Below are 16,183 nucleotides of genomic sequence, written 5' to 3'. Positions count from 1 at the left end.
CTTTAATAATATCTTTTAACATGTAAAAGATATAATTTTCAAATTTAAATTCTAAGAATTTACCAATAATTTTCTCTTCAAATAACACCATTCAGTTTTTTCAAATATATGCTATAGTACCAGAGCTATGGCTATATAGATTCATTAGTTGGTCTGTAAAGTATTAATACTGTAAATTGAAATATGTGGTCTTTTCTATGATCACACTCCTGTTTTTATAATCATCACATGTAAAATACTTATATATTGATTATATCTTCAACTAACACTGTTTTCTTTGAAAGAAAAAAAGTGGTATTGTATAAAGCGATTTTTAAATTGAAGGACACCTAATCATCCCTTGTGTTTTCAAACTTTATGTTATATAAAACAGCAAGGAATGAAATAATTAGAATATAATATTCTCATTAAAATTAATAGAAGTAGTTAATGAAGCACATACCAGTATGATTGTAGACAACATCAGTAATACAAAGAATATTCCACTCCTTTTTCAATTTTTCCACTAGCTGTCCAACATCAGTCCAGGTGTACTTTTTATTAGGTCTTGAAAAATCAGGATTTAATTCTAACTGATCAGCAAGGGAATAGCATGACCTAGATAGTCCAAGAGTCTGCAGTGGGGTAAAATGAATCATGTTGTAGCCTGCAACACAAGAAAAGAAACAAAGACCACTATAAGAAAAAACATACCTAAAACTAGGCAAAATGTAAGGTTAAACTTCCATAAGTAATTCTAAATGGCAAGGCAACTGTGCTACCAGAGAAGGGGTTAAAGACTTGGGTTTAAATCCTAGCTGTACCACAAGTGACTTCAAGCAAGTCTACTTAAATCTTTCAGGATTATCAGTGTCCTCATATGCAAGACAGGGATAATGAGATGATGTATTTGAAAAAAAATCACACACAATGCCTAGTTACTATTAGGGGTTCAATTTATATTTCTTGAATTGATATATTTATATGTAGAAAATATATCCTATGCAAGTATATCAGTACATCTTTCTCCTAGTTTTTTTTGGTTTTTTTTTTTTTGCGGCATGCTGGCCTCACTGTTGTGGCCTCTCCCGTTGCGGAGCACAGGCTCCGGACGTGCAGGCTCAGCGGTCATGGCTCACGGGCCCAGCCGCTACGTGGCACGTGGGATCCTCCCGGACCAGGGCAAGAACCCGTGTTCCCTGCATTGGCAGGCGGACTCTCAACCACTGCGCCACCAGGAAAGCCCTTTCTCCTAGTTTTAATGTTCCATAGTACTTGTATTCTGTTTTAGTTATGTCAGTGAACTTCTCACTTCTTTCTTCACTCTATGTTCAAGTTGAAAGTAGAAAATTAACATTACCCTTTACTTAAGAGTAAAATACACCTTAAGTTTCATTTTACTCTTGGTATGTATGGCAGCACATGACTTCCACATGGAATACCATTAATCAAGGCTTGTTGAATTAAAATTATATATAATGATAATATATTTTATTTATTTATTTTTGGCTGCGTTGGGTCTTCACTGCTGTGCGAGGGCTTTCCCTAGTTGTGGCGAGCAGGGGCTACTCTTCATTGCAGTGCGAGGGATTCTCATTGCGGTGGCTTCTCTTGTTGAGGAGCACAGGCTCTAGGAGCGCAGGCTTCAGTAGTTGTGGCACACGGGCTTAGTTGCTGCACAGCATGTGGCATCTTCCTGGACCAGGGCTCAAACCCATGTCCCCTGCATTAGCAGGCGGATTCTTAACCACTGCGCCACCAGGGAAGTCCATGATAATATATATTCCAACACATTCTGGTAGCTTACTAATTTTTATATGTCAAAGTAAAGTCTTAGAAACAATAATAATCTTATTTTGTCATAGAGTTCCTTAATTTATTCAGTTGAACCATAAAATTTGCCATTTTTGTAGGCTAAAAATGGTCAAGTAACAACAATTTCATACAGTTCTATTTATGTTACTAAATGTACTAAGGAATGAAATTAAAAGAATTAAAGCCTTTGAAATCTGTATCACAGAAGATAATTACATTTATTTTAAAGAAGAAGAAAAGAAAGAAAGCTGACATTACCTGATTCTTTTGCAACCCTAAGTCTGCTTTCCCATTCATCAAAGGGTCCCATACACTTGGCTAAAAATGTCTGGAGAGTAACACAGTCCAAGGGTAACACATGATTATCAGCACCAACACGTAAAATAGGGTCCACAACTATGTAACCTCCACCACTTTTCTCATTTCTAAGGAAAAAACAAAAACTTCTCAATTAATGATAGGAAAAATAATTCTCATCTAATAGTCTGACTCTCTAATTGGAAAGTAAATTGTCCCATTTAAAAATATATTTCTAGGCACATAAAACCATTTAAAAAGTTGCAATAAAAGCTTACAATTACTTCCTAGAAACCGAAGGATCATATTCTATTTGCATCTCAGGAAAGCCCTGTAAAAATTGCACTGCCATGGTTCATATGGTAACTTTTTACAAGTTAGATAACTTCAAGTTACAGAATAAATTAACTTCTTTTTTTCACATACAGGACGCCTGACTTACCCTTGAAGGAAGTAATACTGAAATGATCCAGCTTGTTGAAGATTAAGTTTACAGTACTTATCAGAATCATCTTCTCTTTCTGTTGGATTTTCCCATTCCAGGGAATGGAATTTTTCTCGATTAAATGCTTCTCCAGGAAATGGGTAATTTGTGTACACAGTAACTGCTTTTCCCTGTAAAGTTGGGCCTAATCGGAACTGTAGTTCAAACCCTAAACAAAAAGCACATTTTAATAAACTCATTGCAGGACTTAAGTTACCACATTAAAAAGATGGTTTATTTAAAGTATTATACAACGATGATTTCTCAACTATGTTTAAAAGAACTTCAAATATTTAATGCTGTTCTGGAACCACTTTGCATTTCAATTTAGCTTAGTTTTGTATTTTAACATACAGTATACACCATAGAACTGTCTGCTGTGTACCGTCCCTCTCTTCTTCTCCTGGAAACTGATTCCTAGTCGCATGGCTACTTTGGGATATGTAAGTTCTTACATGATTCCATTTCCCACGATTACCTCCGTTCCACTTCCTGAACTGCTCAGAGGTGGGCATCTAACTAGAGACTTTCGCTGGTATTTTTCGAACTGCAGCAGAGAAAGTGAGTTTCTCTGTGGTATCAGAGTCTGTGATAGTACGTAAAAGTTGGGAGGTATCGTGGAACACTATCTTACCAGATAGAGCAAGCCAGTCTTCCCTGAGAGAAGTCAACCTCTAGAGAGGCAGAATTCAGATTTCTAACAGTTCTAGAGGCATTTGAGCCCCTGATACCAGTTGTCCCTGATGTCTGCTCAACTCCAGAGATGTGGTAATAGAGGGTTAACAAGTGGCTGTGTGGAGCTGAGTGGGACGGGGGTAGGAGTGGTGAGGAACCCTGATTTGCAGTGTTTGCTGACTTCTGGAGGAAACAAGTCTCACCATGGTCCATCTCAAGCTACCAACATGGCATCACTGAACACGGAACTGGGAAGAGATATGCATGATCAGCTCTTGTGAGACAACGCCAGCAACTCCAGCATGCTACTGCCTCTAAACCTACTGTTCATGGTTTAGTTACTTAAGCCCTTCTTGGAATTCTGAAAGCCAAAACATTCTCACTTTTGCCTTAGTTAGGCTATTTCTTTTAAAATATATCTGAGATTTTCTGTACTGTATTACAAGTATTTTGCCCTAAGAGGAAAAAAAGTTAACACATTACAGTTATAACTTTATTATGAAAGAAGAATTTTTATTGGTTCAAGGCCGACTTTAAACCTTGATTATAATTGTTAGGATGTGAAAATTCTGACTATAGTAAAGTCTATTAGAAATTCAGGCATATATATTTTAAACATGGGTGTAACATTTTTATTAACGATGGGTATTAATAACTGATGAAGGCAGGGAAATTTAGTTCTGCTAAATTATAATCTTTAAGCTTAAGGAACTTTTTGAGAAGAAAGAAGTATAGTAATATTTATACTTTTGATACTTATTAAACATCCAACAAAGTAATAAAAATGACGTACTGAGCGCATATGATGTAATAAGGGACAAAAAAGACAATGATCTCTGCCCTTGTGAAGCTTGAGTTCTAATGGGGGAAGGCAGCCATTAAACAATGGACATGACAAATAAATAAGAAAAAGTAGTATGGCAGAAAGGGATAAATGCTAAGGGACAAAAATCAGAGCAGTTTAAGAAAAAGGAGGGAAAGGAGTGATGGTGAGAAGACAGTAGCAGCTTTAAATAGGATGGTTATTGAGAAGTTGAAGGGCGTGAGAGAAGTGAGAGAGTTAGCCTTATGGCTCACCATGGCCATGGAGAGAAAGTGCTGACCAAGCAGAGGAGACAGAGAGCACAAAGGACCTAGGATGGAAGCATGCCTGGTGGTTCCAGAAATAACAAGAAGGTCAGCATGGCTACACTGGAATAAGCTGTGGGAGTAATAGTAGGATATAAGGAAAGAAAGGTAACAGGGGAGCCAGATCATGCAGTCTTAAAGGTCATTGTAAGTATTTTGGCTTCTGCACTGACTGAAATGAGCCAGTGAACATTTTTAAGCAGGAGTGACATGACGTATCTTGTGTGTTAAAAATATCCTTCTGAAGATGTCTGCTTCTGATCATAATGGAGTAACTGGTACTGGACTTGTCCTCTGATGAAAAACTAAAAGAACTACATTAACAACTGTTCTCAAAAACAGGTAGAGAGAACTGTGATGCCTGAGAGAAGAATGATTTCTATGAACCTTCTAGTTATCAGACTAGGGGACCTTTTTGGACTGTGACACTGGGAGCAGGAATAGTAATCTCACTGAGTTGAGGAGACAGAGATTAGAGTTTCGGAGAGTGAAGAGACTGCAATTTTCAGGGCAGAGTATGACAAGAAGGGAGCTATGCAGAGACGGAGCTCCAGGAATTTACCTAGAGTCATCTTGAGTCTGCCTGAATACTAAACTGTACATGAGTAGGGTTTGACTACATAAGGCTGGGAAAAGAACAACTAGTGGGAGCTGTAAATTGAACAATTCTCAGAGCTCACTCAGGCCTGGGATACATTACAATTTTTAAGCAGCCAGAGTTAAGAGACCTTGCTGAACACCTGTTGTATTCAAGAGAGTCATGTCTTAAGTAATAGGGTTAAAGTAGCCCTAGAGTAAAAATTACTATAAACCTATCCTATCAAAGCTTAAACACAAGCCTCAAAAGGATTAAGCTGATCCACAGATAATGTAAATGACTTCTAAAATAAAAACTTATCACTCCTTTAAAGCAAGACAACAAAATCCAGAGATAAAAACAGAACATTCACAATGTCCAGCATCCAAGAAAAAACTGCTAAACAGAAAGAGGAGGTGAGGGAGTTGACCACACAGATATCTGGAATAGGGCACTCCGCACAGAGGAAACAGAGACCTAAAGGACTGAGACTTCTGCTTCTGGCAAAGATGGAATAACAGGGATTGGATTTACCCCGCTCCCTGAAACTTAAAAGAAAGAAACCACCACCAAAAACAGAAAAACCAGACAAAGTATATGAAACAATGATTTTTCAAGACCCTGACATCAGGCAACAAAAGTCAGTGATCCCTGAGAGATGGAAAGTAAACAAGATGAGCCCTACAATTGCCCCTGCCTACTTACTAACTTGAAAGAGTTTCCAGGTTGGGGCACAGGGAGAAGGAACCCAGGCAGACCTCAACTGACTTCCTGTGTTGAGGAGACGGAACTAAGAATCTGTGGAGATGAAGGCAGCTAGAGTTTTCAGATGAGAGTTGTGGATAAGGAGGAGAAAGCTGCACAGAGAACTCCAGAGATCTGCCAAAGGTCTCCCTTGAGTATTCAGAAGAGTACGGATCAGTGCACGTCTCTGAGAAAAACACCTGAGACCAGGAACAGTGCTTGTTCTCACCAGCTAGACTGGGAGAACTCATAATTCATGAGGCACTGGGTAGAAAGTTCAGAAGGATCTTGCTTCAGTAGTGGGGAATAATGAGCCTTAGAAAGGGCATAGTTCTAGACTGGCTTAACAAATCATAAAAGTAAAACTCAAAAGACTATAATATTTCCAAGTAACTTCATTCCAGAGCAAAGACCAAGAACATTTATAAGAATCCAAAAATACTCAGCACCCAACAAGGTAAAATTAATAATGTCTGGCATCCAAACAAAGATTATGAGACATATGAAGAGGGAGGAAAACAAAACCCATAACAAGGAGAATAATCAATCCATGAAAATGGACCCAGGAGTGACACAGATGTTCAACTAGTAAACAAGGTAGGATTTCAGTTATCATAACTGCATTCCATATGTTCAAAAATTTAGGTCAAGACATGGAAAATATTGAAACAAAAGAAAAAGATCCAAATCAAACTTTTAGAGATTAAAACTACAATGTCTGAGATGACAAATACAGACAATGGATTTAATGGATGGTGAGACGTGTCAGAAAAAAAGATAAGCGAATTTCAAGACACAGGAATAGAAACTATGCAAAAAGAAATGAAGAGAGAAAAAAGAATCTAAAAATTTGAAAGAGCATCAGACAATTCAAATGGCTTAACATAAAGAGTCCTCAAAGGAGAGAAGGGAGATGTAAATTATTTGAAGAAATAATGGGTAAAAAATTCTCAAATTTGGTGAAAACAACAAACTTACAGATCCAAGAAGTTCAACAAATCCCCCACACAAGAAATATGAAGAAAATTACACCAAAGAACATCAAAATCAAATTGCTCAAAACCAGTGAAAATAAGAATATCTTATAAGCAGCCACAGAGGAAAAAAGACACAAGTATGTACAGAGGAACAAGGATAAGGATGACAGCAGATTTCTCATGGGAAACAATGCAAGCAAGAAGACAGTGGAGCAACATCTTTTTTTTTTAACATCTTTATTGGAGTATAATTGCTTTACAATGGTGTGTTAGTTTCTGCTTTATAACAAAGTGATCAGTTATACATATACACATATCCCCATATCTCTTCCCTCTTGCATCTCCCTCCCTCTCACCCTCCCTATCCCACCCCTCTAAGTGATCACAAAGCACAGTGCTATGCGGCTGCTTCCCACTAGCTATCTATTTTACATTTGGTAGCGTATATATGTCCATGCCACTCTCTCACTTTGTCCCAGCTTACCCTTCCCCCCCCCCATATCCTCAATTCCATTCTCTAGTAGGTCTGCGTCTTTATTCCCATCTTGCCCCTAGGTTCTTCATGACCTTTTTTTTTTTTTTTTTTAGATTCCATATATATGTGTTAGCATACGGTATTTGTTTTTCTCTTTCTGACTTACTTCACTCTGTATGACAGATTCTAGGTCCATCCACCTCACTACAAATAACTCAATTTTGTTTCTTTTTATGGCTGAGTAATATTCCATTGTATATATGTGCCACATCTTCTTTATCCATTCATCTGTTGATGGACACTTAGGTTGTGGAGCAACATCTTTAAAAGTACTGAAAGATTAAAACTGTCAGCCTAGAATTCTATACCTGTTGAAAATATCTTTCAAAAACAAAGGTGATAAGAGCCAGGTTTTTCACTGTCAGAGAAAGATGTTACCAATAAGCAAGGGAGACAGCTACAATGAACCCTGCTGTGGTGATATGAATCAGAAATATGAGTGTGAACTGCTATTTATTTATATATAAAGAATGTCAGTTTGGTTCAAGGCAAATCCTGAAATAGAGAACACATAGATATATTTCAGTCATGTCTAAACTTGCTCTTTGATAGAAGTAAATCTCTCACAGTGATGTTTGACAGGTGGTAAATTCTACACCACAATATTAAACATTGGGTAAGATATTCTTTGCGAAGAAAAGATATCAGTATAAGACATTAAGAGAATGCTGGACTCTTCCAATTTATGCTAATCCAATTAAATACTTCTGTATTTGCCTAGAGAAGTATGAATGCTGTTTTATATACTGCAATACATATAACATGAGGGAATGGAAATTCTAGGCATTCCTGGAAAAAATTATAATTTAGTGATAAGTCCTGCTAACCATATTCCTAGATTGGACCAAAATATGGATATAAATTTAGTCACAGTAAATGGATTTAGCAAGCAAGAAACAAATTATTCAAATGTAGTTATTAAGTAACTTTGCAAAAATTGAGGGACTCATTTTTACTTCTTACTTTTACTATACAGTGAAACTAATAATTTCTTTTCCAAGTAGCTACATGCACAAATTTTTCTATAAAGCAATTTGGCATAAACATACTAAGAATATTAATAAAGTTTAGATTTTTGGCTCAATAATTTCATAAAGACATTTATTTTCTGAGGAATTAACCGGTGATATAAATATAGATTATATATAAGGATGTTCATCACAGTTTATTATAATTAAATAAACTCACAACAAACTAAATATCTAATGATTGGAAATGATTAAATTATGGTACAAATTATGGTATTCTGTAAGCAGGAATAGTATAAAGCCACTATAAATCATATTATCAAGGGATATTTAATAACATGATTACTTTTACTGTTTTCTTATATTTTATGCATCTATATAGATCCTTTCAAATCCTTTCTGGAAAAAAGTATGACTGAAATGTGGCAGTAAGCAGGGAGGTGGAATTCACATACCATGACACTGTAAGCAGGTATCAAAATTGTTTAGATAGTATAAACCCAGTTTTGTTTTGAAACAAAAAGCATAAATAAAAGACTTTTTATACCTTTTTATAATTTATAAAAAGGTATAAAATTGGGAAACATTTTTATATTAGAGCTATAATTATGAAGAGATAGATTGAGAAGTAATTGCCCAAAGAATTAAAATGCGACGTTTTAATACTTAAGTGACTGTGAGAACCATACTTATATTTGCAAGAATGATTAAATTTATTACAGAAGTAATGGTGTCATTTTTAACAGTACAAATATCAGAGATTAGCCATCTGAGCACAACTAAATAACCTGTCCCTTGTTCAGCTTATACAAATATTGTTTTTATAATTACACAAGGATTCAGAGAACTTGTAGAACAAAGGTTGAAACTCATCCAAAACCTCTAAAACAGTATTTGGATCAGTGGTCTACCTTCAGAAAAAAAATGACAAGTAGTCTCCAAATTTGAATATTTATTTATATAATATACATGTATGATAATTTAATAGATCATGTAATTTATAAAACACAAAAATAAGAATAAGATGTAAATAAAATAAACAATATTTTAAATAATTAATTTTATTTACTAATTAATGGAACAAATCTTTTGGCTCTCACTGAAAGTTAATATTGGTAATATCTGTCATGAAAGTAATGTGATTAAATAAATTTCATTAATTTTAAAAGTCTTGGTTTAATATTGTCTGATAAAGTAATTTAAAGATTCCAAGTCCTATTTATTTTGATACTTGATTTAATGACCTCAGATTTGAAAAAAATACGACATAAAGATACCCAAATCCCAATGGATAAAGTTCTTGGTAGGTATGTTTACTAGTCCATGACCTTAACTTTTCAATTTCATTCATCAGTTATGTAAATATTTTTGTTGAAATGTGCTAGTAAATATAAATATTTTCCTTGACATACATCAATTGCTTTTACAAGCTAAAGAGAAGATGTCCCATTTTATATATTGAAGAGATGATCTGAAAACCAACTGAAATTCTTTATTCGGTAGCTTTCAAACAGATTAGAAAACTTTGTTATCAACTTTTAAAAGTGAGCAGATATTCATTTATATGGGTAAAATCATATGATGAAAGTGTTACTAAAAATACATATTCAAAATGCTCTCCCTGAAGCAAGGGTTGGCAAACTATACCCTCTTTCTGTAAATAAAGTTTTATTGGAACAGTCACACCATTTATTTACGTATTGTCTATGGCTGCTTTCATAGTACAATGGCAGAGCTGAGTAGCTGCAACAGAAAGCATATGGCCTGCAAAGCTGAAAATACTTGCTATCTGAACCTTTACAGGAAAAAAAATGTGTTGAACTCTGCTCTACAGCATCAATTCCCAACAAAAGCAGTTTACTTTCACACTCATGTTTACCTCAGAGTTAGATTGTGTTTATTTTTTCTGATAATATTTTCTAAGTATACTATAGAAAAAGCTGTGTGTCATTTCTGAAAAGGACAAAACTCAAACAGCAAATTTCAAACACTTTCTAACTCATCTTTAAGTTTGACAACCTCTTGAGGTAAAAGAGGCATGTACGGTTACACTACCTCTCATTACAAAGTATTGTAAAGATGCTACTATTTAAGATAATATAGCTTGTATATCTACTTAACCTGGTTTAGGTAAAAGTGTAATTCATGGCAACATAATGCAAGCAAACCAGTGCAGTATGACTGTCAACCTCTTCTAGACCTATAATCACCACTCTTTCCTCAGAATATATCTTTTTTATTATTAACGCATCTGACGTACAAACTGAGAGCATCAATATCAATTCATATATTAGCAAAATTTAATTACTTTAATTAAAATAGAATTTTTTTTTTGGTAGTGTTGTGCAGCTTGTGGGCTGTTAGTTCCCCGACCAGGGATCGAACCCAGGCCCTTGGCAGTGAGAACACAGAGTCCTAACCCCTGGACCACCAGGAAATTCCCCTTAGTTGACTTTAAAAATCAAAAATAGATAGGTAGATACGTAGACAGAAAGAAAGAAAGAGAGAAAAGAAAGAGAAATAAATCCTATTCTTTCTATATCCCAATAGACAGGTCAGTGCATACCCCCAAGGGTATATATATATATAGCCACTCTGTAGACCTCTAACCCATATCCCTGAAACTAAAATTTTTATATACAGTAAATGAAACATCAGAATACCTAGAGTGTATCAGCTTCCATAATTAATTGCTCGGTTTGCTAAAATTAGCTTAGCACAGCAGCAGATGGTGTGTTTATCTTATTCCTCATACACACGGAATACTTTACTCAGATTAGCCATTTCCCTCTTGCAGGCAATTAAACTGGCAAGACGAGTGATTAAACTATTACTGTAAACTAAGTTTTTCTACCCCATTCCCTCCACTCAATCTATATAAACTTGACTCCTAATCAAGGAATCTTTATAAATATTTTCTTTTAAAAAATAGAAATTGTAATTTGACCAACCTATATAAAAAATGGAAGAATTCCAGGTTTAGGGAATAATGATTTTATTCATTATTTGCCACTAAAAGAGATAGGAAATACAGGGCCAGGCTATCATTTGGCTAGAAAAGATAATTATGCAGTCTTGTACTTGTTAAATTAGAAGAGCCTATAGAGATATTAGCCTTGAAAATGCACAGGAATCATTTCTTAGGGAAAAGTGAAAAGGAAGGCAAAATGAAGAAGGGCTTGGTGAAAGAACCAAAAATTGCCAGAGCTTTTCTTTACACCTAATTGGTCACCAAGTCTTATGAATTTTAAAATGTCTCATACTCTGTCCCTTTTTTTTCAACCCTGATGTAGTTAAACCAGACATGTTTTTAAAATAGCCTTCTCCATGATTTCTTGTCTCCAATGTCCCTTCTCTTCATCTTTCACAGTATAATTGTCTTCTAAAATAATACAATGACATCATTACTGCACGAAAAAAATTCGACATGTTCTCATTTATATCATTTGGATGAATTTACTGGCTTTAACCAGAGTTACAGAGTCACCATATTCTTATTTTATAAACCCTTCAGAGTTCCCTCTTCAAATAGCCTGGCTAGCTTTAAATGGCACTTTAGTAATCAACCAGCAAGGATTTATTAGCTGTTGTACACTGCATTAGGTTTGTAATAATTTCTATCTTCACAGATCTTAAATTCCAGTTGGACACTATAAGCTTTTAGACACTGCTACATTCTTAAGCACTTAACTGTTCTATGCCCATTGAGTAAAAATTTGTTATTAAGATAATAACAAATTACTTCATGGAGTAGGTGGAATTTTAGCTGAAGGCTGAGAGGGAGGCAACACATAAAATGATAGTAAAGGGATTTAATAGATATACAGGAATCTGACAGGAGTGGAGGTGTAACAACAGGCATGAGAAAAGCCACTGGGGAGGGAATTAACAAGGGAACTAGAAAGATATAGGACACCAATAATGAGGAACAATGAGATAAAATCTTGGCTAAGGAAGGCAGATTATAGACATTATAGAATGTCCTGGAAGCCAGGCAGAGGTGTTTAAATTTGACCTTATAAACACCAATTAATAAAAAGAGAAGAGATGGCATAAGAAGATTATTTCAGCATCCATATTCAGGCATATGGAAGAGACAGGCAGGCAAGAGGAGACATCTGGAAAGAAATTATAGGGCTTAAAAAGAGACTTCAGTTAAAGAGAAAAAATCATCAAAGAATAGTACAAAGTTTCTAGCCTTGGAAACTATGAAAATGGAAAAGTAAACAGGGAAGCTGAGAAATAAAGAACATTTGAGAATTTTGAGATGGTTTTGGACATGTTAAATTTAAGCAAATCTGACTGGAGCTATCCTAAGGCTCTTCCATAGCATGATACTAGGATGAAGCCAAGAATCGATGGTGAGAATAGACAGCTATAGCGATCTAGCAATGCTTTATATCTATTTAGGGCTTTAAAGCCATTTATTATTCATTTTGAGCCTCAAAACTCAGGAAAGTAGAAAACCAGAAATTAATACCTTCATATCACAAATAAATTAATGTTTAGAATTAATGTGACTTGCCCAAAGTCAAACAATTTGTTAGCAGCAGAGCCAGGAAAATTCTAGTTCCCTACTCTTGCCATTACACTCGCTTGCTTCCAAGAAGCAAGCAAAGCTCAAGGCCTTTCTTCCAAAAGGAGTCATCAGTATGGAGGCAACAGCTGAGGCCATGAGAATGTATACTTCTTTGAGGGCAGGAGAACAGAAAAAGAAAGGATTCCTTGCAGATATACACAATTAAAATGTGGAAGAAGAGAGCTCAGCAAAAGACACCACCAAGTTGACAGGAATACTTAAGAGTGTAGGAAAAAAAATTAAAACCAGAAAACTGCAGAGTCAGGAAAGCCTAAGCACTCAGTGATCTTAAATGCTGAAGTTGGAAGAAGATAAAGATTTGGCATGGAGGAAACACATTTGATGGACGAAATTTTTTTTTAAAATTTAGCTCTTGAGAAATTCAGGGAAAAAAGAATTCTTCAAATGTTTACTACTATCAACATTCATTTGGTACAATAATAAAGGGGATTGTATTTTATTTTTCATACATTAAACTTCTATTGACTACTTCACAAGTTATATTAACATAAATGAGTGTGAAATGCTTTTTTTAATGCTGAAAAATATAAAGTCTAAGAAAATAAAGCATCTATTTGATAAGTCTTATAGAAATATAATTTGATCTTTTAAATCACAGCTCAAATATATTTCAACACAACCTGATCAGTTATTTCACTTTTTCAGCAAAAAAATATTTTCAGCTTTTTTACCTTCTCCATAGTTGAGAGGCTTTTGACAAACATAAATAATAGTTTACTTTTTGCTGTGATCTAGTTTACTAATTCAAATGTCTGGTAAAGGAAAAGAGCGAGAGCTATAAAAAAGCAAAACTACAGATATACCCAAAGTAAAATTACTTATGAAGCAATTTCCCAAGTTTTAATAGTAAATGCTAATGGAAATAATACGGTCAATCTTCCGATTATAAATGCAACTTCTGTCTTAAGTAGAAGTTAGAATGCAAAGTAAAGTGAACAATTTTATTCTCATTCTAACATGACAGATATAAATAAAACATTTTCAACTAAAATCCACTTTCATTAGTGATATTGTTTAGAACACAGCAACGTCTTCGCACAAATCAGGTTTAGAAAGGTCCTTGGAAATGATGTCTAAAAGTTAAAAGAAATTTTAACATGACTATGAATTAAAAATGTAAAAGACACAGAGCTAATCAAATGACTTACTACTGACCTTGTTCAAGTCTGAAGAGGGTCTTTTCCAGCTTTTCCATTTCGTTCAGAAGTAAAATCCTAATCTGTTTACTGTGTCCCATTTTGGCTTCTAGAGGATTTGAAATCTTTCAGAAGAATGAAAAGAACTCCGAAATCGAATGAGGTACCCCTACGAAACAAAAAAGGAATCAAGAGAAAGAAAATAACTGTACCTTAGATTCTCTAAGGCTGACAGCCACACTTACATGTTCAAAATGTGTTTTAACCCTAGCAGAGCAACGAGAAAGAATGAATCTTATACATAAGATCAGAAAAAGCAAATTGATAGTTGTTTCCTCCCTTCGAGCACAAGACCGAAGCAAAAATTACAGTTTAAAAAAATGAAGTATTTTTACATAATCAATACATTTTGGAAAGCCTGGAGCTGGGTGGGGGGGGATGGGGTAAAATTCCCAGTCCCAAGCCAACCGTCTTCAAAGACTTTCATATGGCACTTCTGCTTACAAGAGATTAGCCTGCTCAAAGATAACAGGTGGGAGATCTCCCCATTCCCAAATTCGGGTCGGAAGCCACCAATGGGGAGATGAGAACAGAAGGAAGCAGTTGTTGTCCCTAGAATAGCTGCCGTGGACATAGAACGTACATACAGAGCTATAGATAGAAGGAACGCATTTCCCCGGGACGCCGGCGGCATTCCTAGCACTTACACCGAGCAAGTTATACGTGCCGCTTCTGGGACACTGCAGGGCCCGCGACTCTGTTGTTAAAACAGTCGGGGGAGGAGACGCAAAGGAAAGTTAAAGGGAAAAGGCAGGCTGCCCAGGCGCAGAAAGAAGCCGCCGACGAGGAGGGCCGGGCGCCGTGAAGGGCAAAGGGAGGGGCGGCGGCAGCCGAGGCAGGGCCGAGGCCGCTGTGTGAGTGACAGAAAGCTTCTCCGTGACTCCGCCTCGCGCCGGTCCCCGAGGAGCCCCTCGATCCCCACTGGGCCTCGAGAGCCCACAGCCTGGGTGGGAGCTGACAAGTCCCTTCGCCCACTTCCGGGAATCTCCGCACCTGCTCGCCCCAACCGCTAGTCTCGCGAGAGTCCGATCGCGGGCTGCCCGGGTGTAGGAGGTGGCTGAGGACCAGGCGGCGGGCTGCCTTTTTTCTCGCCCGGAGGAAGGTGAGACGGCTGGGGCGTGCGTACCTCACCTTTCACAGTCTGCGAGCGCATGGTTGAACGTTAAAATGCCGCGGTAGGGGGCCGCGAGCTAGGTTGAGCTGCACCACAGCGTCGTTTTGTGGACCCTCTGAATGGCGGGAGGCAAGCCACCTGGCTTCCTGTGCCATTTCTACCACATTATGTTTTGTGTCTTCGTTTTGACTTTGTTACGTGGCCTAAGTTTTCGTGGCCTAAATTCCCTGAGCCTTGATTTCCCCGTGTCTAAAATGAGGGGCCTGGCTACGGTCTCAGACATTACATCCTTCGCGTGTCCACATTTCTAGTCCTATCACAGAGCGGGCCCGTCTTCCTGAATACAGACATGTAAGGACTAGGTGGGTGAAGTGTGGCCAGTCTGTGAACGACTAAGGGGCAAATACACGTGTGTTTACAACGTCTGGTTGCACCTAATGTACACCACGTAGACTTGAAGATCGTCTGAGACTAAGAATCTATATTGGCTATAGCTGCACATATTTTAGGCCAGACATTCAAGACATGGTGCAGATGCCTAAGGAGATTTTATGCCTGAGGGAAAAGGAAAGCCCGTTTTTCAGGGCCTTTGGAGGGCACCTAGGGATCATGAGAAAATGGACAAAAGATCTGGAGTGTGGAGAAGAATCTTGCTTTCTTTACTGTGGAATTACTGTAGGTCCAAGAAGAATAATGGGTTAAAAACTAAAGATACTGAAATGTTTGCTTGCTTCAGTAGTTTTCTGAGAATGGCTAGTTGCAAGTGGTGCAAAACTGAGTTTGGAAACCCACAGCTCGTTTGTTCATTCAACTGACATTTATTGAACACCTACAATTTGCCAGGCACATAGGTGCTGGGAATGCGGCAATGAAACAAAGTCACTGCCCTCATGGAACTCCTACATGTGATTGGTAGCAGACAGATAAATTAAGTAAATTACATACAATAATTAAAGGTCATAAGACATAAAGCTAAGAAGGGGAAATTATGGAAGAATCAGGAGAGGGTGGTTTGCAGTTTTAAGTACAATAATGAGTAAAGGACTTGCTGGTAAATTGACATTTGATCCAAAACAGAGAAAGAAGGTAGAGGA

General features: G+C 36.8%; 1 protein-coding gene across 4 annotated transcripts in view; it reads right to left on the bottom strand.

Moving 5' to 3' along the window:
• Window positions 1-15,971, bottom strand: part of AGL (amylo-alpha-1,6-glucosidase and 4-alpha-glucanotransferase) — a gene marked incomplete at its 3' end in the record, with an annotated part of 80,158 nt that extends 64,187 nt beyond the window's left edge. For 3 of the 4 annotated variants that reach the window (XM_079929154.1, XM_079929156.1, XM_079929157.1), the window contains exons 1-5: window positions 14,623-15,971; window positions 13,935-14,084; window positions 2,534-2,744; window positions 2,053-2,219; window positions 443-646 (exon numbers count right to left, since the gene is read on the bottom strand). In XM_079929154.1, coding sequence (XP_079785280.1) covers window positions 443-646; window positions 2,053-2,219; window positions 2,534-2,744; window positions 13,935-14,016 — 664 coding nt within the window. In that variant the 5' untranslated portion in view covers window positions 14,017-14,084; window positions 14,623-15,971. Of the gene's footprint in view, window positions 1-442; window positions 647-2,052; window positions 2,220-2,533; window positions 2,745-13,934; window positions 14,085-14,160; window positions 14,175-14,622 lie in introns of those variants that run through there. The other variant, XM_079929155.1, reaches the window with a different exon arrangement.
• Window positions 15,972-16,183: the final 212 nt, after the last annotated feature.

Source organism: Stenella coeruleoalba (assembly GCF_951394435.1).
Source record: "Stenella coeruleoalba genome assembly, chromosome: 1".
Lineage (NCBI taxonomy): Eukaryota > Metazoa > Chordata > Mammalia > Artiodactyla > Delphinidae > Stenella > Stenella coeruleoalba.
This window is presented reverse-complemented; position numbering and strand designations above follow the sequence as displayed.